Below are 27061 nucleotides of genomic sequence, written 5' to 3'. Positions count from 1 at the left end.
TTATGTCATTATATGTAATGTACTGATTGTTTTTATCTACGATCCCTATACACTACTCCCAAGAGAAGCTCTTTATCCTGCGCGTATATCACATTTTTGGTAATTGTTCATAATAAATATAAATTTGATATATTTATTGATTTATTACAGCGTTGACAACATTCTCTCTTTGCTTCTAATGCAGCGCATCGAATCCTGGTGCTGCCCAACATTCATCACAACATCTCCGGCCACAGAGACACCACCCACAGTGCAAGAGCCTTCACAGGGTGTCTCCAACGTTGCATTTGAAGAAGATGTTCCGCCAAAATACTCGCCACCCCCATCCTACTCAACTGCCACGGCACGTATGATCCTTAAGGAGTTGCACAAGTGCCAACAACAACCTACGCCAACAAGCAGTGGCCGCAGCTCACTGATGAATCGTGAGCGCGTCGACAAGATTCGGCTGAGCTTCTCAGACCTTCAGTTCAACCTGACTTCTCGAAGCCCACCACGGGAAGACTCGTCAGATGCGTGAAGAAAAGGTGGCAGCCTTCTGAGGTCATCGCTTATACGTGATGCATGCCGTTAGCGACGAAAAAAAAAAGGCATGCAAAAATCAGTCGCTCTGATCCATGCGTGGAGCAGTGATTGTCAAGACATGGTGTGAAGTGCCACTTGGACCATCTCTAACAGGGTGTGGCTGAATGCTGATGACAGGCTGATTCAGAACACATGCATAGCACGAGGCACACTGTACAAGTAGCCTGTGCTGCGACCATATGACTTGGACAGTTGAGTGGGAGTTTGGACGGGTGCTGTGGTCCAGTTATTGATCTCTTCTAGGCAAGCGTATGCTTGAAAGCGCTTGGGGAGAAGTGGGAAACAAGATTCTTTTACTAGACTAGTAGAGTCAAATGTGGTGACAAGCCAGTCAGGGCCCTCTGACAATAACTTTATTAACTCTAAAGTGAGACTGAGCCAAACAGAGGCAGACACAAGAGAAAGGGTAGGGCGCAGTAGTTTTACGTCAGCCTTGTCTCTAAATGGTACTTTCCTAGCAACTGTCAAGAGTACTGAGCCTCTTACTCAGGAAGAGTTAGTGAGCCTATAAGAAACTTGTTTGTAGATGCTCTGACACATTAGGCAGTTTGTGTGGGCTGCTTACATTGCTATTACAATGATGTAGGATGCTTCGTGCTTATAAGGCTATGGTTCAAAGCATGCAGTTGAAGAGCTGAAAAGCCTGCTTTGTTTTTCTTTTCACTTTGCAAGTGATTCTTCATGACAGGGCATTGAGCGAGCATATTACACAACATTGAGGCACATCATAAAGAAGGAATGAAAAGCTTATGCAGCCGCTTTAGGTAGAAAAAAAAAAAAATCTAGCATCTGGTGTCACTTTCATGGTGAGTGGTGTAGCAGATACTGCAGAGGTGCCCCAGTGACAAGTCGGCAATGTAATTTGCATCCATCATAGAAAAACAAAAATTATCTGTGCCTGCATTATACTGCGCACTGAAATTCAGATGTGATGGCAGGTCATAACAAAGCTCTTTCCACACTGCTTATGACATAAGAAACGACAATGAAACAGCACTAATTGCCATGTCTTTCATCAAGAGTTATGAAATCATAGGGCCATCCATAACCGGTGAAGTCTTGAGACCTTATTAATGGATTCAGTAGGTATATCGCAGCTTGTTCCAGGTGATCTGTGGGATTCAAGGCTACATTTAAGTGACCAGTCGAGTTACTGATAGCAGTGGTATATAAGCACATCACTTGTTTCATAACCATAGGAGGTGAGAGTTGAGTCGGTATAATGTAAAGATTTCTTTCATCTGAAGTTTATTCCTTTCTTATCGACTGATCATGATTGCTGATCATAGTTATCATGTAAATGGAGTGCTCAAAGAAAAAGAATTGGAATAGGATTGTTACATTGTCCCACTCTTGCTTTATCTTGCGAGGACCCAGAAGCTTGTTGTTTGCTGTGCACTGCTTGACTTGTTGCTCTGATCATGGCAGAGACCCTTCGAGGCATGACTGCCAGTTTTTCTTTCAAGTACCTTGTGTGTTAATTTGCATTCTACATATTCACGAGTCATTCTCATTGAATATTGATCATATTATTTCAGCCCTTTTAGTGATGGTTGAGGACAATGCCATTGCAGGTTTAACCAAAACTTAAGTTACAAGTGTATGAATCGCACTCCTTGTTTTCCCACTCACTGAAGTTAGGAAAACATGACTGGCTTTGCCTATTAGTGACTGCAAAAATTTGTCTTTTACATAAGAAATAGTATCTTCACAGTGGTGATGTAATGAAACCATGAGGATACACTGCAAAGGTTCCACACTAAAGGAAGTCTCACTCTCAGGGCATGCAGCAAGGTTCGGTCATTTTTGGCAGCTTAGATGGTATTAAACTGCAGGGATAAACTCTGGTGAGAAATTGAAAGAGAAGGAATGTACAGCTTCAAGCATGTGTGTTTGCTTTCGACCACTTAAAACGTGTCCATCACTTCTGGGTGGCTTTGTTTTCCTAGTGACAGCAGGTGCCCTTTGCACCCAGATAAAAAGCACTGTTCGCAGCAGTCGTAAACCATAAAACTACAATACTACACCGATTTCTCAGCGACAGATCACACAAGTTGGCTTTCCACCTTCTTTTGAGCACATGCATCACTCATTTACCACACAGGACCTATAGTGCTTCTTTCAAATATATTTGTATGTTTGTGACTGCAAAAAAAAAAAAAGCTCTATATTAGTAAGGGTTTCCTATAGGCTAGTTTTTACGTAGCTAAATGCTGCATATAGTGCACAAGGCTGCTAGTAAGACAAACTCTTGTTAAAATTACTTCTCTGTAAACTGAACAGTTTCAGGATTTTCATTAGGTTCCCCATACAGTCACTGATCCTCTTTTAAGGTTAAATGATTTTCCAAGTCCCTTGATGTTTGCCTCAAGGGGAGCTTACCATGCAGCTGGAGCAAACCAGATAACAAGTATACACGTTTGCTTGCTTGTTTGTTTCAGCCATACACAGTGTGTAGCTTGTTATCACTTCACTATAAAGGCTAGGCAGGCACAATGTTCGAATGTGTGTTTGTGTGTGTTTATTTGAATCTGTTACATATACCGTATACAACAGCCTTACTCCTTGCACATAGAGGAGGATGTGATATTTGAAGTTGTGCGAATAGGACTAACATTAGAAATGTGTAATGAAGAGCCCAGTGTGCTCGAGGACCAGTTGTACCTTTGCAAGTTCCTGCCTAAGCATAGATGTTAAGGTCTTGTGTAGCATCCAAAGTCGACTTTTTCCGTGTGCTCTAGATGCAACGGCATTACTGAATACGAAAAGGAAGAACGCTTACAACACAGTTGCATACGACTCGTAAGTACTACACATGTGCTGGTAATAACATATCTGATAATCCCGGCTGCATGCTCCTTCAGGAGCTTTGCGACAGCGAAATCATTGAGCTTCTGTATAACTTCCATATTTCATTACGTTGCTCAGCTGTCGTCAAGAAGCATTTTGCAAGAGTATATGTGCGCTGCACAAGTGCTTTGACGCACATAAATAAGGCAACCTGTTGAACTAGTTTATGTGCACCTTGCCGGCACCTGCAACATGGAACCTAATTGTGGCACGTTTCCAACCAAATGCAGAAAAATCAATAAATATAACAGAAATGACAAAAAGGGAACCCTTGCTCCAGGAGCTCTTAATGTATGTGCTGTGTTGTTCATCAATGAGTACAAAGCAGAAGTGCTACACTTGGCTTTTATACTGCCATATACTGCTTCGCCTTCAATCCATGCACCAATTTTTACCTGCACAGTTTAGGGTTGTTCCAAATGAACCTTTACTTGCACAAGTTCTATGCACACGTGACCACTTTTGCAACCACCTGATGCTTCTCCCAACCTTGATGTTTTCTCTCTTTAATACTATAGGCACAGTATCAAAATTGTTGCTGATATTTATCCATTTCCAATGCTTTCTCAGGGCAGAGTATAGTGAACAAATTTTTTTTGCACAATAATTTGTGTGAAGAAAGAGCAGCTTGTTTGTAGAACGTAGCTTGAATTACATGTAAAAATAAAAAAGAATGCATAGGTTTTTCTTTATGCTGCCTGAAGCTTGGCAGTGTTGTTTGCCTTTGTTGAGTTTGAGTGATAAGAGTTGAAAACTTAGCATGTTGCGAACTGTGTGTATTCCAGGTGCTATGTATAATGCAAGAGACACCTGAAAGCTTTCATTTCTAATTGTGTGTGTATGTTTGTAAATATATGTACATACTATGCATTGAAGGGGAAAGATCAAGAAAGAAATGGACTGTGGGAAGTGTGTTAAAAAGAGTTGCACTTGATTTGGTACATGCTTTGACAATGTTGCTGAAAGATGTACAGAAGAGAACAAAGTGCATTGTTGCTGTGAACAATGATAACTTATGCATGGGGTAGCAAATATCTTGGCAATTTTCCAGTTGCATGAGGTAGGCACTAAAAATTTAGCAGTCCAAGTCTACATGCTGCTTTGTTGGTTGTGAAAAGAAAGATGCGGCAGAGTCCTCTAAAGTGTAAATAAAGGTGTGCAAATTTTACATGTGTACCACAAGTGAGAACAATCATTGCAATGTAATGTGCATTAAGTAAATAAACCACATTGCAGAGTGATATGATGAGTTGAGAATTCAATAGCAAGCTTTTGGCAGCATGTCATGAAAATTTTAAATCCGTTCACACTGCTGCATTTCTTTTTTTGTATGCACTGGTGCATTTCTCTGCCTCTGCGACAAATTATTGCAAGTGTCACAAATTATAAAGGAAGTCTATGCTCTAAACTGCCTTTTAGAGCACAGCTTTTAGGTGCCCCTTTCTGCAGCATGCATTGGCATCGTCCCTCAGCATTTTCGTAATCGAGTGAACGAGCACAGCGAAAGGATGAAAGAGCAAATGCAAGCGTGGATGAAAGACAGCAATAGCAAAGACGGTGTGAGGAAGAAAGCAGAGGATGCGGGCGCAGCGGAACCATGAGGCAGAAAGCGGAGAAGGAGAGTACGGCAAAAAGCGTGAGAAGAAAAGCATTCTGCTGCACACTATGCACTTTGCGGCGACGAAGGCTACTAGGTGGCACCAGAGTAGTGCACGCCAGCATCAAGTTTCCAGGGCGTTTTCAACAGTTTACAAGAACTCAAGTTATCTGAGCACTTTTGCAATGCGGCCTATCAACAAGTGGAGTGAAGTGCAGGCTCCACAAACTATCGCAGACTGCGACTCCCAATTCCAGGCTGTGCGACAATGGAGTCACAGAAATTTATATTTTTTTGCAGGTCCCACACCCTAGACTTTTTCTGCAGACAGTAAAACGGGGGAACATACGGAGCCCAAAGGGTGAAAATTTGCTGCAGCAATGTTTATTAGCTAAATCACATCAAAAAATACATTATCATTTCTATCTATAACAAAGAGTGCTTGGAGCACAATTCATGTAAAAATCAATCTATCCTCCAATAAGTATCATAGGCCTGTTTCTCAGCGTTGACAGCTTGTCCATGCCAGCATGGTTGAACTTCTTCCTCAGCACAGCGCTGCCAATTAAGCTCAGGAGCTCATCCGGTGTAGCTTTACCTCGTATTGCATCCCTCAGGGAGACTTCATCACCACCAAAAAGGCACACCTACACATGGCAGAAAGCAAACGGTTAATTTTTTCTTCTATAAGCTATGCACCCTAAACTACATTGGGTCACTTGTTTCTATGAATGTCTTGCACAACTTGGTTTCATATTTCCTCACTCCTTCCTTCAGAAGAAGTGACAAGCAGTGCAAACAGACGAGGAGGCACCAGAAAGACACAAAGACAGACCTGAACTTCCAACTGGCTCAAAACTATCAGATGCTTCTAAAAGCTGAAGTCTCGCCACCATTTGTTTTTCTGCGTCCCATCTGCTTGTGCTGCTCTCTACTTATCACAATGAACCATCTCACTTGGCAGCTAATGTTGTTCCTCCCACAGTCGTGTGATATTAAGAGGAAGCTTTAGAGTTCAGTACCAACTTCTATCTGCCTATTCTAATACATGTAAAATGCACACGTATGCACACACCATGAACAGATACTGCAGTTCTGTAAACTGCACGCATTTGAGCATTTAAAGCGGACAAATCTATTATCTGAGTTTACAGCTTTGAAGAGGTTGTTAAAACGTTTATGAGGTTTTAAAGTGAAGATTTCTTTGCCTACCAACCTATGGCTTGGCCCTGGTCGTTCAGTCACTGCTTGGGCTCTGCCCAAGTAAATGCGTGCGCTATCCATATGGCCACAAATGCACGTATCCATCTCTTGTGCCAACACCAACCAGCTCTTTCAGATGGTCGCCACGTGTTGATTATGATGATAATTTACCATACTATGTATGGGCAAATACCCACACAGGGGGATTGGTGAAGAAGTGGGTGGTAGATGTCGGGCCACCAACTCACTCTCTCGGATGGTCGCTGCATGTTGATGATGAATATGATTTCCTACTATGGCACACGCTCGCAAGGAGGGATCGGCCAAAAAGAGGCTGGTAGACTTAAGATAAACAAGATACGAGGAAATATAAGGCAACACAAGGTTTGTTTAAGATTTTAACATTTTCTTAACATTGTCAAATTTTGTGCAGTGGTTGCCGAGAAAAACAATTTCTTAGTTTGTATGTAGTCAGATAGGAACCGCTGGGCTAAAGCTTCCTCTGCTAATCTGAACAGTTTCTGCTGCCACATAAAATGTGGTGCCAAATCTGTTGCCACAGCAACATATATATTTGCACTACAAATGTCTTTTTGTCTCTGGCTCACCATGGTGCTTCAGTGGGCATAACATTTTGCTGCTGAATACGAGGTCGCAGGTTCATGCAAAAATATGAGTGTAGTGAGCACCACCAAATGCCTGTTAAGCAAACCCAAGTAGTTCAGGTTAATCTGAAGCCATCCACTATGATATATCTCGCAGAAACTGTTTTGCTACTGGACTTTAAATCCCAGTAATCAACCTTCATTTTTCTGTGTGTGTGTGTCTGAAGCCGCGGTCGTGTGGGTGAAATGACGGGTAAAAACACAGATGCACTCAGCCATTAAGGTACTTTTCTATCCCATTTTATGGACTTTACTACATCAAGCTGAGACATCCACAAAACTAAAACACCACACTCACTATTTAAAGGAAAAGCACAAAAATAAGATCAGGTTGGAATGAGAATGAAAAGTTTTTAGCACCAGCAATATTTGACATAACAAAACTGAAAAGAAATGGCAAACTATTACGTGTGTTAGCTTATAGTGCCAGGGAAAAAACAAATGTGACAAGAGCGCCAAACCATCAAATGTTGAACACTTCACTGCACTGAGTTTTTATCACAGAGCTTTCTCCTGCTTGTAGGCGAAAAATGGTTACGCTCAAGGTTGCGCGTCTCTTGTTCATTGTTGTCTGCAAACATCATGAGCTGTACTTTATGCACATAGCAGTGTCTACTCTGCCCCTCCACCCCCTCCCCCGAAAAAAAAAAAAAAAAAGATAAATGGAAGAACGCATGCAAATGTTTTGTGGAGAACTAGAACACAGATGAGCATAACAGCACATCTGGCTATGAAGGACAATAGGCTGTATACAAGGGAAACAGGTCGCTTTTCAGAAATCGTGCGCTAGTTTTTGAATAAACTCCATATGATAATATAAATTTGAAGAAAGCAAACCTTGAGGTTTCCATCAGCTGTGATGCGAAGGCGGTTGCATGTTCCACAAAAGTGTTCAGTCATAGACGTTATAAAACCGATCTTCCCTGTCCAACCAGGTACTCTAAATAACTGCAAAAAAAAAAGTTAGAAAAAGGGGCCCTTACTGCATTATGAAACGTGGCAAAAGTAAGGCACACAACATGAGTGCTAATATTTACTTCTTAATTAAGAGACCTTTGCCTTCTTGGCAACGTGAGGTCTCCCAAAGTTTTTGGCTTCACTGAAAACTAAGTTTCAAGAAGTACTTGTGAACCCAAATGTGCTTGTTCCCTCAGTCTACACATCGGAAACATAGTGGGTCAACCAAAATTTTGAAATCTCTTTGGATTACCCACCATTTCGATACTATACAAATCTGTATTATCACGACCCATCTGTAGCTTTCGATTTAGTCACGCTAAATATTATAAGATGCAAGCGATCTAATAACAGGACATGAGCAAATCGAGCGATTTGTAGAATATGTCATGTCAACATAGTGCGTGCTAATAAAGCTGCACACTGCACTGTATCTGACGTAACAGTTCTGTGGAAACCCGCAAGGTGGAGAGAAGTAATTAATTACGGGAAAATGAGACATCCACCCAATCGTAGCAATTGCTACAAAGGAAACCCACACGGGTTCCTCGAAAGAAAAGCCTCTCAGTTGAAGAAAAATTCGTCCTGGTCCGGAACTCGAACCCGGGACCACCGCCTTTCTGGGGCAGTCGATCTACCAGCTGAGCTAACCAGCCAGCTAGCAGATAGCAGGTCGAAGTCAAAATTTTCAACAACTCGAAGTAAAGGCAAGGGTTTGAATGTAATAGTTCTGTGGAAAACCGCAAGGTAGATAGAAGTAAATAATTAAGGGAAAATGAGACATCCATCCAATCGTAACAATTTATACAAAGGAAACCCACATGGGTTCATTGAAATTAAAGCCTCTCAGTTGAAGAAAAATTCGTCCTGGTCCAGGACTTGAACTCGGTACCACCGCCTTTCCGGAGCAGCCGCTCTACCATCTTTGATTTTGCCCTGCTATCCGCTAGCTGTCTGGTTAGCTCAGATGGTAGAGTGGCTGCCCCAGAAAGGCGGTGGTCCCAGATTCGAGTCCCAGACCATGACAAATTTTTCTTCAACTGAGAGGCTTTTCTTTCGAGGAAACCGTGTGGGTTTCCTTTGTAGGAATCGCTACGATTGGGTGGATGTCTTATTTTCCCTTTATTATGCACTGTTTCTGATCTAATAAGTGTTTACGTTGTGCAAGTCAAATAAGTTTCAGCATTGCTGGTTGCGAACATGCAAAATTCTCTTAGGACTAAGAGAATTTTGCGTATTCTCAACCAGAATTAATTTCTAACTTGACAGCAGGATCCAAAATTTTGTCATCAGTTCATTACAAGCCTTTCCAGGCAGTGTAAAAATAAAAATTACTGACAAAAATAGAATATTTGTAAGCACTCTAAAGCGTTGATGAGCTGAGTAAACACCAATAGAAAATATGCCTTTTGTCCCTCTCTTCACACATATGTAAATTAACACAATCAATTAGTTAATGAGCTAAAAAGAAAATACCTGGGAATTTAAAAAGTCACAAGTTTTAACAACGGGCCTTTCTTCATTATGCTTGCTATATATTCACTACCACTGTGGGCATTGGAGATGAAAGCATTGTGGGGGCTAGGGATCATGAGCTATACACAATACTTTTAACAAATGGTGCAGAAATACCTCTTATGGTTAAAGTCCTTGATGAAATCACCATTGTGCCCTTATGTGACATCGCTCTGCCCAATGAGACATACTTATGTATTGTTTTTCTGCACATCATAACTGGAAATAAACTTGTGCGCAAGGAGTTCAACAATTTCCATGCAGCAGACCACTGTGCTGGCAAAGGCGATGACATGTACATGGCTTTTTCGAGCGCATTACCCATGATGACATTTTCATTTATACAAATGTAATTTATGTTCCAAGTGTGCAGAGTGCAGCCGACAACACTTGATTTATTAACTAATGTGGTTAAAGTGGTACAAGATTACACAGTAGGATAAACTTGCTATAGAATTTATTAGAGCAGACAACACAGTGCATAAGCAGCCATGGACATCATAACTTTTACAACTTCAGCTTCCCTGCCTCATTACTCACAAACAAATTGGAATAAAGCTAATGGCCACCACACAGCCTGCACTCAGGTAATACAAACAGCAAAGCTCTCAGATGAAGTCTTCAGAGGAATTTACTCTGATCGTGAAAGCATTCATGTATCACACGGCAGGGCTAAGCCTTACAAACTTCCGTTATAGTGAGGCGATAAGTGGTCCCAATAGTGGTGGCTTCAACAAAGCTGTTGCTTATTATTATAAAAGAATGCGACAAACTTATGATCAGGTCTGAATATGTTATAACATGTCAAAACGTTACACTCAATAAATAAGTGTGTACAGAGCATAGACAATGAATTTTGTGTGCTTGGTTCAACTCCCAGACATGAGCAGCCCACCTTTCGGCAAAGTGGAATGGTTCCTGAACTGAACTGTTTATACGTAGTTCACTGAATGAAGTACCGTTTAAATTGCTGATGCAGCAGTTGAACATATACAATCTTGTGTTGTGTACATTACCTTTGAGGTATGATTTGGCCCATCTTCTTGTCGCTCCAAGAAGGGCAACTCCTTTTTTATGGTCGACAACATGCGCTCAAAAGGGACAAGTTTTTGCCTGCTCCACTTGTTGCCATCAAAGGGCATGTACTCTATAAACCGCACTTCAACATTCTGAAACAGAAGCATCCACAAAACTTTCACACAGCTCAGCCAAGCAAGGCAACTGCCTCTTCTAACGCATGGTACTTACATTAGTTTCTGTGAGCTTCACGAAGTCAACCAGTTCATCTTCATTAATTCCTTTCATCACAACACAGTTTATCTGGGCAAAAATAATTCATATAGAAAGTGTTGGTGTAAGCATCTGCACTTCATCACTAAGCAGCTACGTTTGCTCTAGATTGCGTAATACAGTAGACCCTTGTTCATACGTTTTCGAAAAAAACGCAAGAAAAATAACCGCACTCATCGGAAAAACGTACGATCCTAAGTAACTAAAAAAAATTTGACAGACTCAACTATTGTTGACATCAACGATCAACGTAATGCGAAGCATCGCGTGGATCGTTGCGGCAGAAAAATCGAGTTGGAGGGCGGTGCTGGATGCAGCCGAAGCGAAATGTGATGCCCACATCGCGCCACCTGCAGCAGGGAATGGCGGCGCGTTTGTATTGTCGCATGCTAAAACCATGCAGTACACTACTAATGACACTATGCACCACGCACTGTAAATAAGATAGGTGAAGATGCTTATCGCAATAGGCTTGGCGGCTGTACCTGTGAATGCGGCATGCGATGACCCGGGCGGAGATTTGCTGGTACCGGAATAAGGAACTGTGCGCGCTGTCGTTTTCACTGAGACGGGCGGCTATATAGTGTTCTCGATCACGCTCACCTCGCGCCTTTTCTTGTTCACACGGGATCTTGCGGCCGAAAAACATATGTGATCGCAGTCTGCAGCAGGGAATGGCGGTGCATTTCGGTTATCGCCTATTAAAAGCATGCGCTACGCTTCAGACAGCAGCACGCGCTGTGAAACAGATATATGCGAAGATGCTTGTCCCAATAAGATTGGCTGTGATAGCTGCGAATGCCACACGCAACAACCCCGGAGAAGATTTGCTGGTACATGTACTGAAATGAGAAACTGAGTGCGCGCTGGCATTTTCACGCAAGACAGGCAGGTGAGTATTGTGGTGAAGTTGCCATGGTGGGCAGCTATGTACTGTTCTGGATCGCACACACCTCGCACATTTTCTTGTTTACATGGGATCTAGCGCCCAGAAAACGTATCATATGTTGGTGACGTAATGAACGTTCATGCTGAAAAATCATGTTTTCTGGGAACATATCAACCGGTAAAAATTGAGCGTAACTCATTGGGTAATTCTTTGTGTTCTCGATTGCAAACACTGGCACCACGAAAATGTATGTAGCGAGAACATATCAACAAGGTTCTACTGTATTGCCTGAACAGACTGACACAGTTCTAAACAGTGTTTCAGCAACACTGCCTTGAAAACCCATTTAATGCAGTTATGAAAATCTGGCTATGTAGGATCATTTCAGGTCTATTTCACATTATGATGACACTCACCTTAACAGAGTCAAAGCCAGCTGCCAACGCATCATCAATGCTTTTCCTCACGACATGCCATCCTTTGCGCCTCGCCAGGAACTCAAATTTCTGAGGCACTAGGCTGTCAAGACTTATATTTACATGTGTTAAACCTGCATTTGAAAGCACTGATTTGCATAAAACTACAACCACGAAAGAGTAAGCCACTCTTGAACAACAAAAAGTCCCACCTGCATTCTTCAAATCTGGTATTTTTTTCGACAGCACCAACCCATTTGTCGTAATGCCCAACACTTCCAGCTGTGGAATTTTTGCCAGGCGCTCTGAAATGTACAGAAAGAGACCCATCATCTACTTGGTAACAGCGTTGCAATGAAGCCATGCAATAAGGCCAACTGCACAACAAACTGCATTTTGGCAGAGTAGACAGGATGTAAATAGACACGCTTTAGCTTTACAGTGCTATTCAAACTAAGACACAAATATAAAAACAACAATATTCACTATTTTTATTCACAGTAACTAACTTCTGTAGACACTGAAGTCATCCTAAATTACAATTAACTTGTGGGGTTTAACATCTCAAACCTGCATAGCAGTTATGAGGGATGCCATAGTGGAGGGTTCAAGACTAATTTTGACTATCTGAGGTTCTGCAAAGTGCATTGAAAGCACGGTACACCAGTGTTCTTGCATTTCACCTACACTGGACTGTGGCCGCTGTGGATGGGAATCGAATCCGCAACCTTTTCTCAACAGTACAATACCATATACTTTGAGTCACCACAGTGGATCACTGAAGTCATCCTACAATCTAGTAACATAAGACTGCATATTCTATGTGGAAACATATAGAGTACATGACACACCATATTTAAAAGGCTACTAAGAAAAATAAGCTGAACTATATTACTTATCTTCTACAACACTGAAAAAGCCACTCTTACTGTGAGGGGAGGCTTGGCAAGGCAGAAAAAAAGTGCAAGAACAATGGTGGCTACAGCCTAGATAATTATTGTATCAGTAAAGATGAACTACAATGTCATTCCAAAAAAGCTAAAGTAGGCAGACTGAGCATACCACATTTACTCAGATCTAAGCTGATCATGATTTAAAGCTGACATTTGAAAATCTAAAAGCCAGAATGAAAAAAAAAAAAAAAAAAAATATATATATATATATATATATATATATATATATATATATATATATATATATATATATATATATATTCACATTCATGGTCTCGTGGCGCTGGCTAACATTCCCAGAGTTCTACAAGGAAACATAAATACCCAAGAAAGTGGATGGGTAAACGGTGCCGCGGTAGCTCAAATGGCAGAGCATCGCACGCGTAATGCGAAGGTTGTGGGATCGTTCCCCACTTGCGGCAAGTTGTTTTTTCGTTCACTTTCATTTCCATTAATTCATCGTTTTTTATTTAATTTACGAAGCACAAGTAATTTTCCCTAGGTTGTCCTTGGTGTCAGTATTTGTTGGCTTCTTATGATATGACTAATAAATATCAGGCCCCTCAGTTAACCCCCTTTGTTCTCGTTTATGTATTTATATATATATATATACACACACACCCACACACACCCACACACCCACACACACACACACACACACACACGAGGTGTGTTCAAAAAGAAACCGAAGTTTTGCTACAACACCTTTACTGCTTATGGTACAACATTTTAAGTGCTGTCCCCTTCAAAGTAGTCCCCTCTACTGGCAATGCACTCTTCCCATCTTTTCTTCCATTTTTGGAAAGCCTCCTGGAACGCACTTTCTGGAATGGTGCGCAGGTCTCTTCTCGCATTGTCCTAGATCTCCTCTACAGTTTGGAAACGATGTCCTTTCAAGGTGGTTTTCAGCTTGGGGGAATAGAGAAAAGTATGCTGGGGCTATGTCCAGAGAATATGGTGGGTGGGGCACAACAGCAGTGTGGTGTTTCGCTAAGTAGCTGTGGACAAGGAGCGATGCGTGAGCCGGGGCATTGTCATGATGCAACCTCCAAGCCTGATCTTCCCACAATTCAGGCCTCTTACTGCGCACAGAATCTCTCAAATGTGCAAGGATTCCCCGGTAAACTTCTTTGTTTACCGTTTGACCATGTGGCACAAATTCCTGATGGACAATGCCTTTGCAGTCAAAAAACACAATCAACATCACCTTCATTGTTGACCGACTCATGCATGCTTTTTTTGGACGAGGAGAACCTTTGGCCACCGACTGCGATGACTGCACCTTCGTTTCAACATCATAGCCATAAACCCATGTCTTATCGCCTGTTATGACGTTCTTACGAAAGTTTTCATCGTCATTGGCAGTGGCGAGCAGTTCCTGGCTGATTTCAACACGGGTCTGCTTCTGTTCGTCAGTCAACAAACGCGGCATGAATTTTGCACTAACACAATACATCCCAAGTTTGTCACTCAAAATTTCATGCCGTGATCCTACACTGATACCTGCTTTGTCAGCGACTTCTCGAACAGTCAAACGATGATTTCCACGAATCACAGTTCTCTTGACGAGGTCACCATCTGTGGATGTGGAAGGTCGTCTAGGCTTGGGATCGTCACCGACCGGCATTCTTCCGTGTTCACAACGCTTGAACCAATCATAGCACTGCGTGCGACTCTTACAGTCCTCCCCGTATGCTTGGCTAAGCAACTGAAATGTCTCTGTGAAAGTTTTCCCAAGTTTGTAGCAGAACTTCACACTCACACGCTGTCCTTCCAATTCCTTCATTGTCACTTTGGCACCAATCCGAAGAACAGCTTGTTCATGTGCTCACTTCAGTGGCTGTAGCTCACTAACTAATGATCAGAGTGAAATGCAGCAAATGGCAGTTTGTTGTCTAAACCTGCCTCAATATGCGCTCAGTAGCCGCAGTGCGCTCCCTCTGCCGGTTGGCGCGCTATTTCAAAACTTCTGTTTTTTTTTGAACACACGTCGTATGTGTGTGTATATATATATCTTCTACGTAAGCTGACAACAAAATAAAGCATTAACATTTTGAAGGCTCAAACAATGTTTATTTCAAACAAGTGACATTAGTGGCAAATCTGCTGCAGCATACTGCATGCAACCAGTCACTCATCATTGTCATCCACATTGAGATCAATGAATTCCTTGTCGCTTTCCTCCTCCCACAATGCGGTGTCTTCTGTACCATCCAGCACATTGGAAATACAACACTTCCTAAATGTGAACATGACGTTGGCAGCCGAGATGTCCTCCCATGCAGTCGCAATCCAGCTTGCCACCTGCCCCAGAGACATGTGCTTGATGTGACCAGTGGCCACACTGGACAAATCCTAAAATCTAAGTCGTCCCATGACACATGTATCCCACTTTCTTTATTAACAAGTATTGGCTTAGAATCAAACAAATACGGCAACAAATTTTGATGACCTCTACAGCACCGCAATGGCCCAAATACAATAGACTGAAATCCATGACGTCACTCTGATGTACCAGCACACGGATTTCGGCAAGATGAAAATTTGGCCTTCATTTTATAACTTGCTAATCAACTATTTACCACAAAATTAATGAAAATAAAACTCTTAAATAATACTTTACCAGCTTAAACTGATCAGGTGCATTTCTTTAGCTGCTCTTTAATTAAACTGCTGCCATTTTTTCTGAAGGTATACTATAGTGACATTCACTAGCTTCTGTGAATATGAAATTGTGAGAGCTGTGCAGTAAATTGGCCAGGTCAAAGGTGAATGTCCCGCTGATTTCCACCACTCAAACGACCACCACCAACACCATCTATGAAAGGTAATTCAAAAGACCACTTTACACGTAACCATTGCTTCTGCTGAGAGGCAATGTGCAAGGAAGAAAAAAGTGAACCATGCAAGTGTGCAGTCACCAGTGAAAGAGGCGCTTTTACAATCCCACACTAATACATGAGTTGATGGTATCAGATGGTAGGATATTTTAGTACAATATAATACATTGTAATGAAGTTAAAAATGGTGCTAAAGTACCTGTCACTCACATACATGGTACGCCACGTGTTATGTGAAACCTTTAATCATAAATAGAAAGCTTTTCCAAGGACTTATTTTGCAAGAGAATGGACAACTTACCAATGATACTGACAGCATCTTTTCGGACAAGAGGTTCTCCGCCAGTGAGACGAATTTTGGTCACGCCAAAACTGACAAACAGACTTGCTAACTGCACTATTTCGTCTGAAGTGAGCAATTTTTCATTTGGAGTCAATGGTACACCTTCCTCTGGCATGCAGTAGACACCTGCAACAAGTTAAGAGGAAGCTTTAGCTTGAGGGCTCCTATCTAAATACATGGGAAAGAGAAATAGTATTGCTCTGCAACTACTGCACCAAATTTGACGAGTTTATTGCACTTAAAAGAAGAAGCTAAAAAAGCCCTGAACCACTTTTTATCAAAGTGGAGAAATGCATTTGAAGTTAAGTACTTCAATGCGTTCAACAGAGGCGGAGTTATTGGCAATAAAACATGCCTTTCACAGTGCTCCCGCTCCTTTTTCAATGCCTTGCACAGCGGAAACTACGGCGGAGCGGGGCAGGCCCGCAATGCTCCACCTACTGGAAGTCACCATGGTGCGCAGTTCAAATTTGATTTGGATGTTAACGTAGATGCCACTACTTCCGATTTCGGTGCCTGCAATGCACCAAACGTAAGCCAAATGCAGTGGTTGTCCTCAGCGAGCCGCACTGCACTTAGCCAGTGGACTCATCATGGCACCCTGTGTTTGCTTTGTGCATGACAGGGCCTGAGTGTATGCTCATGTTCATATGCTCATGCGGACTGGCTTTGTCCTTCACCAGCTTGACCAATGGATAGTTGCCACATCTGCCATCAATAAGTTTGCCAAGGCATCTAACCAAGAGCGGTAAGGAATGAGCACATACTGGCAAGCGTGTGTGTGGTCTGGCTTTAAGTTTTGGGGGCTTCGAGGCTAGCTGAGCATTCAAAACTAGTGTATATTATTGACACCCGATGGCTATGACACTGATAAGCAGGGTGGCCAAAGTTTCCTTGCTATGCGAGCAGCCACGGCCTTGCGTGAGCCGACGATAGTTGGCTTCTTCCGGAAGTACATAATTATTATCGAAATTCGGAAGCAAATTTTCACTTAGTTCGGTCTGTTTAAGTATACACAGCCTGTCAGCCTGCTCAGCCTGTCGATAAATATACACAGCAACAGTAGCAAGAAGCACACTGATCCAAACGCTCTTCTTGATTGACATCAGCTATTGGCCAATAGCAGCCGCATATGGGAATCTGCTATATTACGAGATAAAGCGTCCAGAAAAGAGTTGAAAACAAAGCATTTGAGAGAAACGCAACTTCGTACTTAGCTTGCGAGCTCCAGATGCTATGCATGACTGCAAAACATGGCTAAGATGTTCACAGCAGCGTATGCTATCCGCAGATTGCTTTTACACCAAGCCCGAGGGGTGGTTAAGGACCCCTTTAAAATTTAGCGACTGTTGGTAGCGAATTTTTTATTTAGGCCACCAATTGTTTAATAAAAGGTGTTGAATATAGCTAATGTTTGGAAAACAAAACTATCAAGATTACAACTCTAACTCAGCACTGACGAATGATATAATTCTGTAAATTTTATCATTAGTACATCTAAAGTGGACAAAATTGATGTATTATGCATGGCTCTCAAGTATACCTCTAATATGTGTGTAGGACTCTTGCCAAACATTTGCAAACAATGTGCAGGTAACGAAGTGACATATTCAGTCACGCTACATAGTAATATATATTTTACCACTCACACTGGCGAACATATGGCAATCGGAGAACAAGCAGCACACTTAGCACGCGCAACTTCATCATTTTCTCCCTTCGAGCCGATGCACCGAAAAGTAGATGCGACAGGGCCCTCCCCCTAGTAAGGAAGCCGTGGGGCTGCTGGCGGGTGCGAAACAAAGAAATGAAGGTCATATCTGTAGCAAAATGCACTTTAGGACAGCAATATGTAGGTTCAAGGACATTTGTGGCAGTGTGTGTGCTTATCTATTCATTGTGGAGATGAGCCAGTTTAAGATGGACAATGGATACGGTGTCTTTGCACCCGTTGATCATCACTGTAAAGTGTTTGGGCATACGGTTTAGTACCCTGAAGGGGCCATCATATGGTGGTTGTAGCGGAGCATGGACTGCGTCTTGGCTTATGAAGATGTGTGTGCAGTCGCTGAGGTGCAGGCTGACAAACGTGTTCTGACAATTGGGGCAAACAGGTGGCGGAACAATGATGTCCATCACTGCGTATAATCGGCTTCCGTAGTTGGCGATTTCAAAGGGTACAGGTAATGACCGTGTACCAAAGAACTCTACGGGCACACGGATTGTTTTGCGAAAAGCAAATTTTGTCATAGAGCACTGCGTGTCGCTCTTCAGTGCAGTCCAGAGGCCGAGCAGGACAAGAGGAAGTCGTTCCATCCAAGGCATGGTATTGTCGCAACACACTAGGACAGCCTTTAACTGTCGATGAAAACATAAGACAATTCCGTTAGATGCCAGATGGTAGGCAGTTGTCCTAATGTGTGTGCTACCAAGTGTTTCCGAGATGTTACGGAAAAGTGTAGACTCAAACAAAACTGACGACCGCGGTCAGTTTAGTAGAGGGTATGTCATATCGGCTGATCCAGACTTCGACAACAGCCTGTGCGACTGTTTCTGCGGTAATGTTCGTAAGCAAAACAGCTTCGAGCCAACGAGTAAAACGGTCAATGCACATTAATATGTATCTACGCTCTTGCACAGGAGGCAAAAGGCAAGCAATATCTATGTGGATATGACTGAAGCGGGCATTAGGAGGTTGAAACTTTCCACTGGGCCGACTGCATGTCTAGAAAGTTTACCCTCTAGGCATTTCAAGCAACCGTACATCCACTTCCAAAGATCAGCTTTTATATGGGGCCACACATATTTAGAGGTTACTAGGTGTTGTGTTGCTCTCATTCTCATGTGTGACAGGGAGTGTAGGGCTTCAAAGATGGTTTGACAAAAAGCTGGTGGCAAATATAAATGGCAGCGACTGTTTGAAGCATCACAGGCATGTCACTGCCAAGCATGAAAACTTCAAGCATGAGTGAAGTACCAGTGATGCGGAGCTTGTGGAGATTGCTGCCACCACGCTGTGTTGAGGCCAAGTGTGTGAAATCCACGTGGGGTCTGGTGACGAAGATATAGTCGACGTGCAGCTGAGATAGTACATAGGCCATTGTGCTGTCCTTGCCATTGACATGATGAATGTCACTGGTAAACTCGGGTACATACGCCACGTGTCGAAGCTCACGAGGAGTGTACGAGGTTCTGCTTGAATTCAGGGCATACGTTAGAGGCTTGTGATCCGTCAGTATGAAGAAATGATGACCTTCGAGGTAGTGGTAGAAGTATTCGACAGCAAGGTATATAGCCAGCAACTTACGGCCAAAAGTGCTGTAGGGTTGCTCTTGTGGTGTCATCTTGGAGAAAAAGGAGAGGGGCTGCCATGTGCCGGCGACAAACTGTTGGAGGACAGCACCAAAAGTGACGTCCGAAGTGTCTACCTTAACGCAGGTGAGGCTGTTGGGTGTTGGATAAGCAAAAAGTGTCACCTTGGCGAGTTCCGCTTTCATCTTTTCAAATGCTGTGGTAGCTGCTTCTGTCCAAGGTAAAGGAGCGCTTGGTCTCATGTGGCGACCCAACAAGTCATGAAGTGGCTGTAAGATGGTGGTGCAGCATGGCAGGAACCTGTGGTAATAATTCATAAGTCCTGAAAACTCACGAAGTTTCCTCACTGTTCTTGGTCGTGGAAATTCGGAAATGATGGTGACACGACTGGGAAGTGGTTGGATACCGCGACGATCGACATGATGGCCAAGGAAATCTAACTCTGAGCCACCGAATTCGCTCTTTGTGAAATTGGTAACGAGACCCTACTGTCATAGTTGCGTGAAAACTTGGCGCAGGTGAGCCATGTGTTCGCATGTGCTGCAGCTGAAGATAAGGATACCATCTAAATAGACGAAGCAACAGGAGAAGCAGCGAAGTACTTCATCAACAAAGCACTGAAATGTTTGGGCTGCGTTGTGGAGTCCGAAGAGCATACCTGAGCATGCCAAAAGAAGTGACGATAGCAGTCTTTGGTATGTTGAATGGCTCAACAGGGATCTGGTGATACACTTTTAGTAAGTCAATTTTACTGAAAATTGTACAGTTGTGGAGTGCGGCAGTGAAATCCTGTATATGCAGAATTTGGTATCGGTCAGGAATGGATACTTTATTCAAAGTTCAATAATCACCGCAAAATCTCCGATCACCACTCTTGGGCACCATGTGGAGCGCTGAGGACCACGGGCTGGAAGAGAGCAGCACAAAACCAAGTTTGAGCATGTGCTCAAATTCTTGGCAAGCAATTTTGAGGCAGTCTGGTGCTAGGCGGTGAGGTAGTGTGGAGACCGGTGGGCTTTTCGTGACGATGTGGTGTTAGTGAAGTGTGGAAGGAAAAGGTCAGGAAATTCCGCAAGAACTGCTGACCAGGGAGATGGAATATTGAAGTGCATGTGGAGAAGCTGTAGTGGTGGAACATCTGATAAGATGCCTTTAACACTTGAGTGGGTTTCCGTGTCAATGAAACTGTCTGACGTCGATGAGGAGCTTGAAATGCCACAAAAAGTCGGTGCCTATGATGGGAACTCAGACATCAGCTGCAAGGAAACACCAGCAAGATTTCTGCTTCAGTCCAATGTCCAGTGACCGATCGTTGACCGTAAGATTTAATGGCTGAGCCACTGACGGCAGTGAATGAAGGCGTAGAATTGTCACGTCGGCGCCGGTCTGACAATAGTAGGCAGAATAATGCAAATTTTGGTGCCGCTGTTTACAAAGCAGCTAATCTCGGTCACGCGATTGGTCATGTGGAAGAGATGGCTGGTTCCGGGGTTCTCTGTGCAAGGCCCGGTATTTTCCCGTGAAACTGAAAGGCGGACAGCACTGTCTAGCACGGGTACCATAACGAGTGTGATACCAACAGATTGAAGACGACTGATGCGGTGAAGGAGAAACTCGGCAGTTGCGCCCATTAAATGACGGCTCAGGTAATGAACGAAGAGCTTGTGGACGAAATCCAGCCAGCTGAGTCACCTGTTGCGCAAGGTTTGCATTCGACTCAATGATGCACTTAGATGGCCATCAAGAGATGGTGTGTGTCGGCAGCAACAGCATGACCACGGTGGACTGCAGTAATGCCTGGGATGCCAACTTCCATAATTTTGTCCGCTTTTTCAGTTAAAGCTTTGAGCTAGTTGGTGGATGATACACATAGAATCATGCGTACCTGGTGAGGTAGTCGCTGAAGAAACAGCCCTCTGAAAATGGTAGTGTCTGCTGACGCTGAGTTGTTGCCATGAAGGCGGCACATGCGACGAAGCAACTGAGTTGGTTTTTGATCGCCGAGTTCTTCCATGGTGAGCAGCAGTTGCATCCAATGTTGGTAAGATTCTGTCGTGCGGCGAAGAGGCGCAGCCTTCAAGGTGTCGTACGGATTTTCGGCAGCTGGCGTCAGATGGATGTCATGAATGACGGAGGCGTTCGAAGTTGTTGGAGGGCTGATATCGCAGTCGAACTTTGCCTGCTGTGAGGTAATACGATTTCGCTGGAAAAGACGTTGATTGGTGGCAAACCAAACAGCAAGGTCTGCCAGCCAAAAGTCTGGAAGCTTGATGGTTGCACCCTCATAAGCAGGGGAGGAAGCAATGACGCTTTGTGGATGCAACGCATCTTGCCTCTATGAATGAGGAGTGTTGGAGAGGAATCGAAGTGTGCGGTGTGAATGTAAGGAAGGTTAAAGTTCAAAAGCATCCGAGGTCACTGCTTGCAGGCAATGGAGCGACATATTCAGTCACGCTACATAGTAATATATTTTAACACTTGCACTGGCGAACATATGGCAATTGGGGAACTTCATCATCCTCTTCTTCCTTCGTGCCGATGCACCAAAAAGTAGACACTACAAATGTAACAAATTCACGTAAGATATAAATTGATATATCAAATTTGTCCGCCTTAGATGTTCTCATGGAAGCAGTTTACAGAACTGTGATATGTGCTTTGGTGCAGAGCTATGAATTTGTAGACTATGTGCTTCTATATTTTTTCAAGCTTGCCAGTTATTGAAAGTTCTTCTTAAAGTGTTCAGGTCCTAAATTGAAATTCCGCTTTTAACAGCCACCAGAATTTCAATTTCTCCCACAAACGCAACAAATTTAACTAACATCGGCCCAGTGGTTATCTCAGAAAATCGTTTCTGTATTTTACATGTATTTGAATAGGCAGCATCGGAGCTGGGCCAGAGCTAAAGCTTCCTTTTAACTACAGCACCTCTGCTTATTTAGCCTGCAAGCAGATTACTAATAGTACAAGGACGCATTAATCTCAGATGCTCAAATGTTTAATGGGTTGTTGCACTGACGTGGGACGCATTGCTGAAGAAAATTTTGTGCGGTAGGGAACACGGTAGTGTGTGTGGGTGAAGATAAAGAAAGTGAGGAAAGGGATTAAATCGACAGGAATGTTACCATATACACTCGAGTAGGGGCATGCCCGTGTATGAGCTGTACCCCAAAGATCACAGACCAAACTCCCCCCAAAAGTAAAAAGATAAAGTAAAAAGCACATGCCCCAATTTGATTTCCACTGCGCGGGTGTCTACAGACATTGCTATGAACAGCTTTGAAGTCACAGACATATCTAGCGCCATGGAGTATGTTGGCGAACCAAGCTTTAACAGCGAGTAGCAAGAATTAATGGACACCAGATGCATGGCATGCACAAGTGAACAAACAGACGCATTATGAAAATTATAGAATTCACTCTCTTGGCACAATGAAATCGATGGGAAAACGCACGGTCAGAAAATTTGGCAGGAAACAAGGCAGTACCAAAGTGGCCTGCCTTCTGCCAAGGGCGACACTTCAAGGTTTTGAAAAAAAAAGTTGCACCCCTTGCAAGAATGTATACAGGAATTATCGGCTGAGCGAGATGTAAGGGGAGGATCCTTGGGGAAATTTATTGCATGCAGAAATTCAAAAAGCTTCAGCATTGTGTGTTTAAGGCGTCAGACTATATTGAGAATGTTGCACTGCACACTGTGGCAAACTCACAGTATAAAACCGTTTGAAATGAGGTCTGTGGAAGATTTATGTCATTATTACTGTTCCATTCTTAGGTCTACAATTCACAAGTTTTGCAATTTTCACCGTAAAATCTCTGTCAGCGGCAGAATGTAGAATGATTACACGTTCCACAAAAATATCTGCCCTTTTTGTTCCAGACAAAGCGTCCTATGCCCTTCTATGGCAAAAGCAGAATTGAAACAAAAGTGTCAACTGTTCGCGTGATGGACATTACACACAGGGCAATGTGTCCCCTATCAAAGGGAACATGTGAATGCATGGCTCATTGCAGATGCTAGCAGAGGCCTTGTCAATGTACTGGGGAACCACATAGGGACAGCCTGTAAATACCTACCATAGATAATCTGTTATAAAGCTGGGAATCTCCAGACTACCCAGAAAGGACCATTCACATATATCCCAAGCTCACCTGTTTCCTTGAACAATCGCTGCACATCTACAAGCACTACATACTGAACAGTAACAGCCACAAAATATGTTGGTGTTCCATGGTTTTACCCCACTGTGTTCAGCAAGATACTAGTGCACTCCGCCGCAAATTTGCAAATGGGTATTTTTAAAATTGTGCTGCTACTAAGTGGACATATGCCTTCAGCACTGATGATTAGCTTTAATTTTGCAGATGTGACATGCACCTTAATGCAAGTAATTAGTATTAATCACTCCTAGCTCCCTAAAGAGTTGTTCAGCCAATACATATCAGTCTAATGTAATTCCATAACACCGCCTCCTCGTGGAAACGAATCTAAAACTAGCTGGATAAAAGCTATTATAATAAATTAATTGGCAGCGCTCTGATGCTTGTCACTATTTTTTCTATAGTTTAGGACTTTAATTTAATGCAATAAATGAATAGTCGAAAGCATCGTGTTACCCCCTTAACAGCACACGCCTGCCACAACAAGTGTTTGTTGGAAGTTAGTACTGATGTGTGTGTTGGCTCTGTGCTTGCTACATTTACTCCATGCATTAAAAGAATAGCTGACAATATATGCTGTGAACGTCAAACAGCTGCTTCGCTGTGTATCACAGTAAAATCACCCTGGTATTTAATGACTGTTCCACGGACATGTGTGCACGCGTAGTCCTGTTTGGTATTTATTAAAACCTGCAGCACGCAAATGCTAATTACACATGATGTAGCTAACACAACAGCAAAGCTGCATGACGCATACGACAGCAAATGATACGACACTACAGTAAGCTGAAGCCAATGTGACAAACCTTACACCTAAGGCTGCACTTTTCCGTCAAGGAGATGCGCAGGTAAGTGTGTTTCCTGCCGAAACTGTCCACCAAAACTTGACCGGCATCCTGAAAACACATCATCATTCATTAAGCCGTCAGCAACAAGTACATTGTACGCTGCATGTGCACGATGTATATCTGTTCCTGTTAATTGTATATATGTGTTCAAAGCAAAATAATAATAATAAATAATGTGCAGTACTTACTTTGTCATTGCATAAAAGACCAGTCGTATCTCTTTTATCCACGCTGTGCTGCTTCGCTTCTGACATGGGACGCAGCATCCGGACTGCTGTGCCCGCACGATGTAGTAGTGAAGTTCGCGATAGCATCTTGAAGCAGTTTTTTTTGGAAGCTTTTGGTTAACGCTTTGGTAAATCTCCGACGGACCCGTGAAACTTTCTCCGATGCCTCTGCGCAATGCCTGTGCACATAAAAAACAGGTACAACGGAACGTCAACACGACGGCGTTAAGTGCCGTCACAGTAGTATTCCTGACAGCGGCTAACTGAACAGAAAAGATTGGTCTAAAAACCGATTGCCTTGAATCGGCGTGAAGAAATTAACAGCGTATTTCTGTGCTAAAAAGCAGTATGCAGTGGGCGAAAGCGCCAAGCTCTAAATAGACAAGAGATAAGCACATCAAAGTAAACGAATTCCTGGATCCATGCGCAACTACAAAAATATATATCGTACGGCCGGATACAGGTGTGGGTTCTATGCGAGCGACGGAAAACATACTTTCCAGACCCAATCGCACTACCGCCATAATAAAGCTCACTCTAGGCCTCCAGACTGAAGGACGCCAACTACGGCAACAGCATCACAGGATTTATAGCTGCCTCTCACATGCTATCTCTGTAGCCATGTCTGTAGCGGACCATGCAGAACGCGGACCGTCAGCTATGCCGTCAGCGGCCCTGACCGTTCATCACGTGGCCTTCCAGGGTCAAGTGACCATACCTTGCGTGAGCGCGGGAGATACGAACGGATCCGGAAATCATTTGTGAATGCTCCCCGCGTTGGGTAGGACAAGTCGAATTAAGTAAAACACAATTAAAATTGCTGTGATGCTCTCTTTGTACAGCATCACCGGTATCGATTACAAAACTGAAAATTGGGAACCTGACTAGTTATTACACTTTGGATAGTTTCAGGCCTTAAAGTCTTCCTCTACATAGAAGCTTGATGTGGGCGAGTTGGTTGAGCATACTTGATACTCTTCTCTCTCTCTCTCTTTTTAAACAAAAACACCAAGGACAATACAGGGGAAATTACTTGTACTTCATAATTGAATTAAAGAAATGATAAATTATAGCAATGAAAGTGAATGAAAAAACAACTTGCCGCAGGTGGGGAACGATCCCACGTCTTCGCATTACACGTGCGATGCTCTCGAGCATTAGTTATAGGACTGATGGCCTTCATGTTCTTTAAAAATGTTTTGTACTTTTTTTATAGTTGTGCTTTGTGATTTTGTTCTGTATTATGTGCTCTGTGCAATGTCGAAGACCGGTACTTAGATTTAGGTGCAGTTAGATTTAGGTGCACGTTAAAGAACCGCCGGTGACCCAAATTAATCCGGAGTCGCCCAATATGCGTGACTCATAATCAGACAGCGGTTTTGGCACGAAAACCCTCACATTTAGTAGAGGGAGTCCATCATAGGGCGGAGACCAATATAGCGCGCGCACATTCACACACACTCGCACGTATATATATAATCAGTGAAGCGTTCAAACGCAGGGATGATCTTCAGTGCAACAGGTCAAGGAATAGTTTTACTAATGTTTTGGCCTGCGACCGGCCTTTTCACTCCGACGTGGCCGGTACCTAAGGCGCGCGCGCCTTACATATATATATATATATATATATATATATATATATATATATATATATATATATCCAAGGCACATCTTGGAATCTATGCCAAACGAAGCTTTCTTGAAGCGGTTAATCAAATACTATGAATTTACCCACTTCATCCCTGAGTCTTTGGCATTCAAGAAACTGGAGCGCGAGCATGTGCTCTCGCGCACCCGTGCTACTCAATGCGACAGACACGGGGGTCATTTAAAAGAAGCTAGTCGGCGTATACAGGCACGATACAAGTAGGAGGTGGCTGGCGATGTCGGCGACAGACCAGGCACGGGGAGAAGAGGTGCACCGGCAGTCATAACAGTCGTCCGTTGACGCGTTGGTGTTCCCGGGGCGCAGTCACCTGAATTAGCCGCCAAGCTACGCTCCAAAGGCGTCGCGTCTGAGCGCACTCGAGTTCGTGGCTTTGTAGTTCGGAGCGCGCTAGCTTTAACGCGCTTACTGTATCGTCGTGCTCGGGAAAAAGAGCGCCGCGTGTCGCGATTTCACCACTCCCGTCATCGGCTACTATAGTGCTAATTTCTTTAATGCGTAAGCCTTTCTACGGTTACCCAACGTGAAAACTGTCCTTCCTTTTCTCCTTCGCGTAAGACGATCGCTTTCAAGATAGAGCCAGCGAGCTGTGGAAGACCACGACGACGATGAACACACGAGCAATGGCACAAACCAGCGCTGGATTCAGGGAGGGGGGCTAAGGGGGCTGCAGCTCAGGGCCTCACCTCGGACAGTAGGAGAAGGTGGGCCATTTATTCTAACCTGCTTAGTATATGGAACCAC

The 27061-nt window shown here is 43.3% G+C and overlaps 2 protein-coding genes across 9 annotated transcripts in view; one reads left to right on the top strand and one right to left on the bottom strand.

The window, feature by feature from the left end:
* bdg (sodium-dependent transporter bedraggled) overlaps nt 1–4676 on the top strand; it is a 173613-nt gene extending 168937 nt beyond the window's left edge. For all 3 annotated transcript variants that reach the window (XM_050171424.3, XM_050171425.3, XM_050171426.3), the window contains one exon: nt 185–4676. In XM_050171424.3, coding sequence (XP_050027381.2) covers nt 185–520 — 336 coding nt within the window. In that variant the 3' untranslated portion in view covers nt 521–4676. The remainder of the gene's footprint in view (nt 1–184) is intronic.
* A 724-nt stretch (nt 4677–5400) lies between these two features.
* On the bottom strand, nt 5401–25356 carry Mocs1 (Molybdenum cofactor synthesis 1). Of its 6 annotated transcripts, none has more exons than XM_050171430.3 (10): nt 25256–25356; nt 24613–24830; nt 24388–24472; nt 16062–16229; nt 12180–12272; nt 11968–12101; nt 10621–10692; nt 10389–10541; nt 7738–7848; nt 5401–5679 (listed from the first exon to the last, which is right to left on the bottom strand). In XM_050171430.3, exons 2-10 carry the CDS (start codon nt 24736–24738, stop codon nt 5503–5505), a joined length of 1119 nt encoding a protein of 372 aa, XP_050027387.1. In that variant the 5' UTR covers nt 24739–24830; nt 25256–25356; the 3' UTR covers nt 5401–5502. The 6 variants fall into 6 exon arrangements, with proteins under 6 accessions (XP_050027387.1, XP_054922497.1, XP_050027388.1 ...); XM_055066522.2 differs by having other exon boundaries at nt 25188–25259; XM_050171431.3 differs by lacking the exon at nt 25256–25356 and adding an exon at nt 25148–25249 and having other exon boundaries at nt 24383–24472.
* Nucleotides 25357–27061: the final 1705 nt, after the last annotated feature.

This window comes from Dermacentor andersoni, chromosome 6 (assembly GCF_023375885.2).
Source record: "Dermacentor andersoni chromosome 6, qqDerAnde1_hic_scaffold, whole genome shotgun sequence".
Classification (NCBI taxonomy): Eukaryota; Metazoa; Arthropoda; class Arachnida; order Ixodida; family Ixodidae; genus Dermacentor; species Dermacentor andersoni.
The sequence above is the reverse complement of the archived record's forward strand: the minus strand, read 5'-3'. Positions and strand labels throughout refer to the sequence as shown.

Bases quoted from the DNA above. Each gene is read 5' to 3' on its own strand.
- Mocs1 (XM_050171430.3), bottom strand. From the start codon at position 24,738: ATGCTATCGCGAACTTCACTACTACATCGTGCGGGCACAGCAGTCCGG. The intron at 16,230-24,387 runs GTAAGGTTTGTC...AACTTGTTGCAG, and splicing joins GGAAAAGTGCAGCCTTAGGT to GTGTCTACTGCATGCCAGAG. The intron at 12,273-16,061 runs GTAAGTTGTCCA...TGTACATTTCAG, and splicing joins AGATGCTGTCAGTATCATTG to AGCGCCTGGCAAAAATTCCA.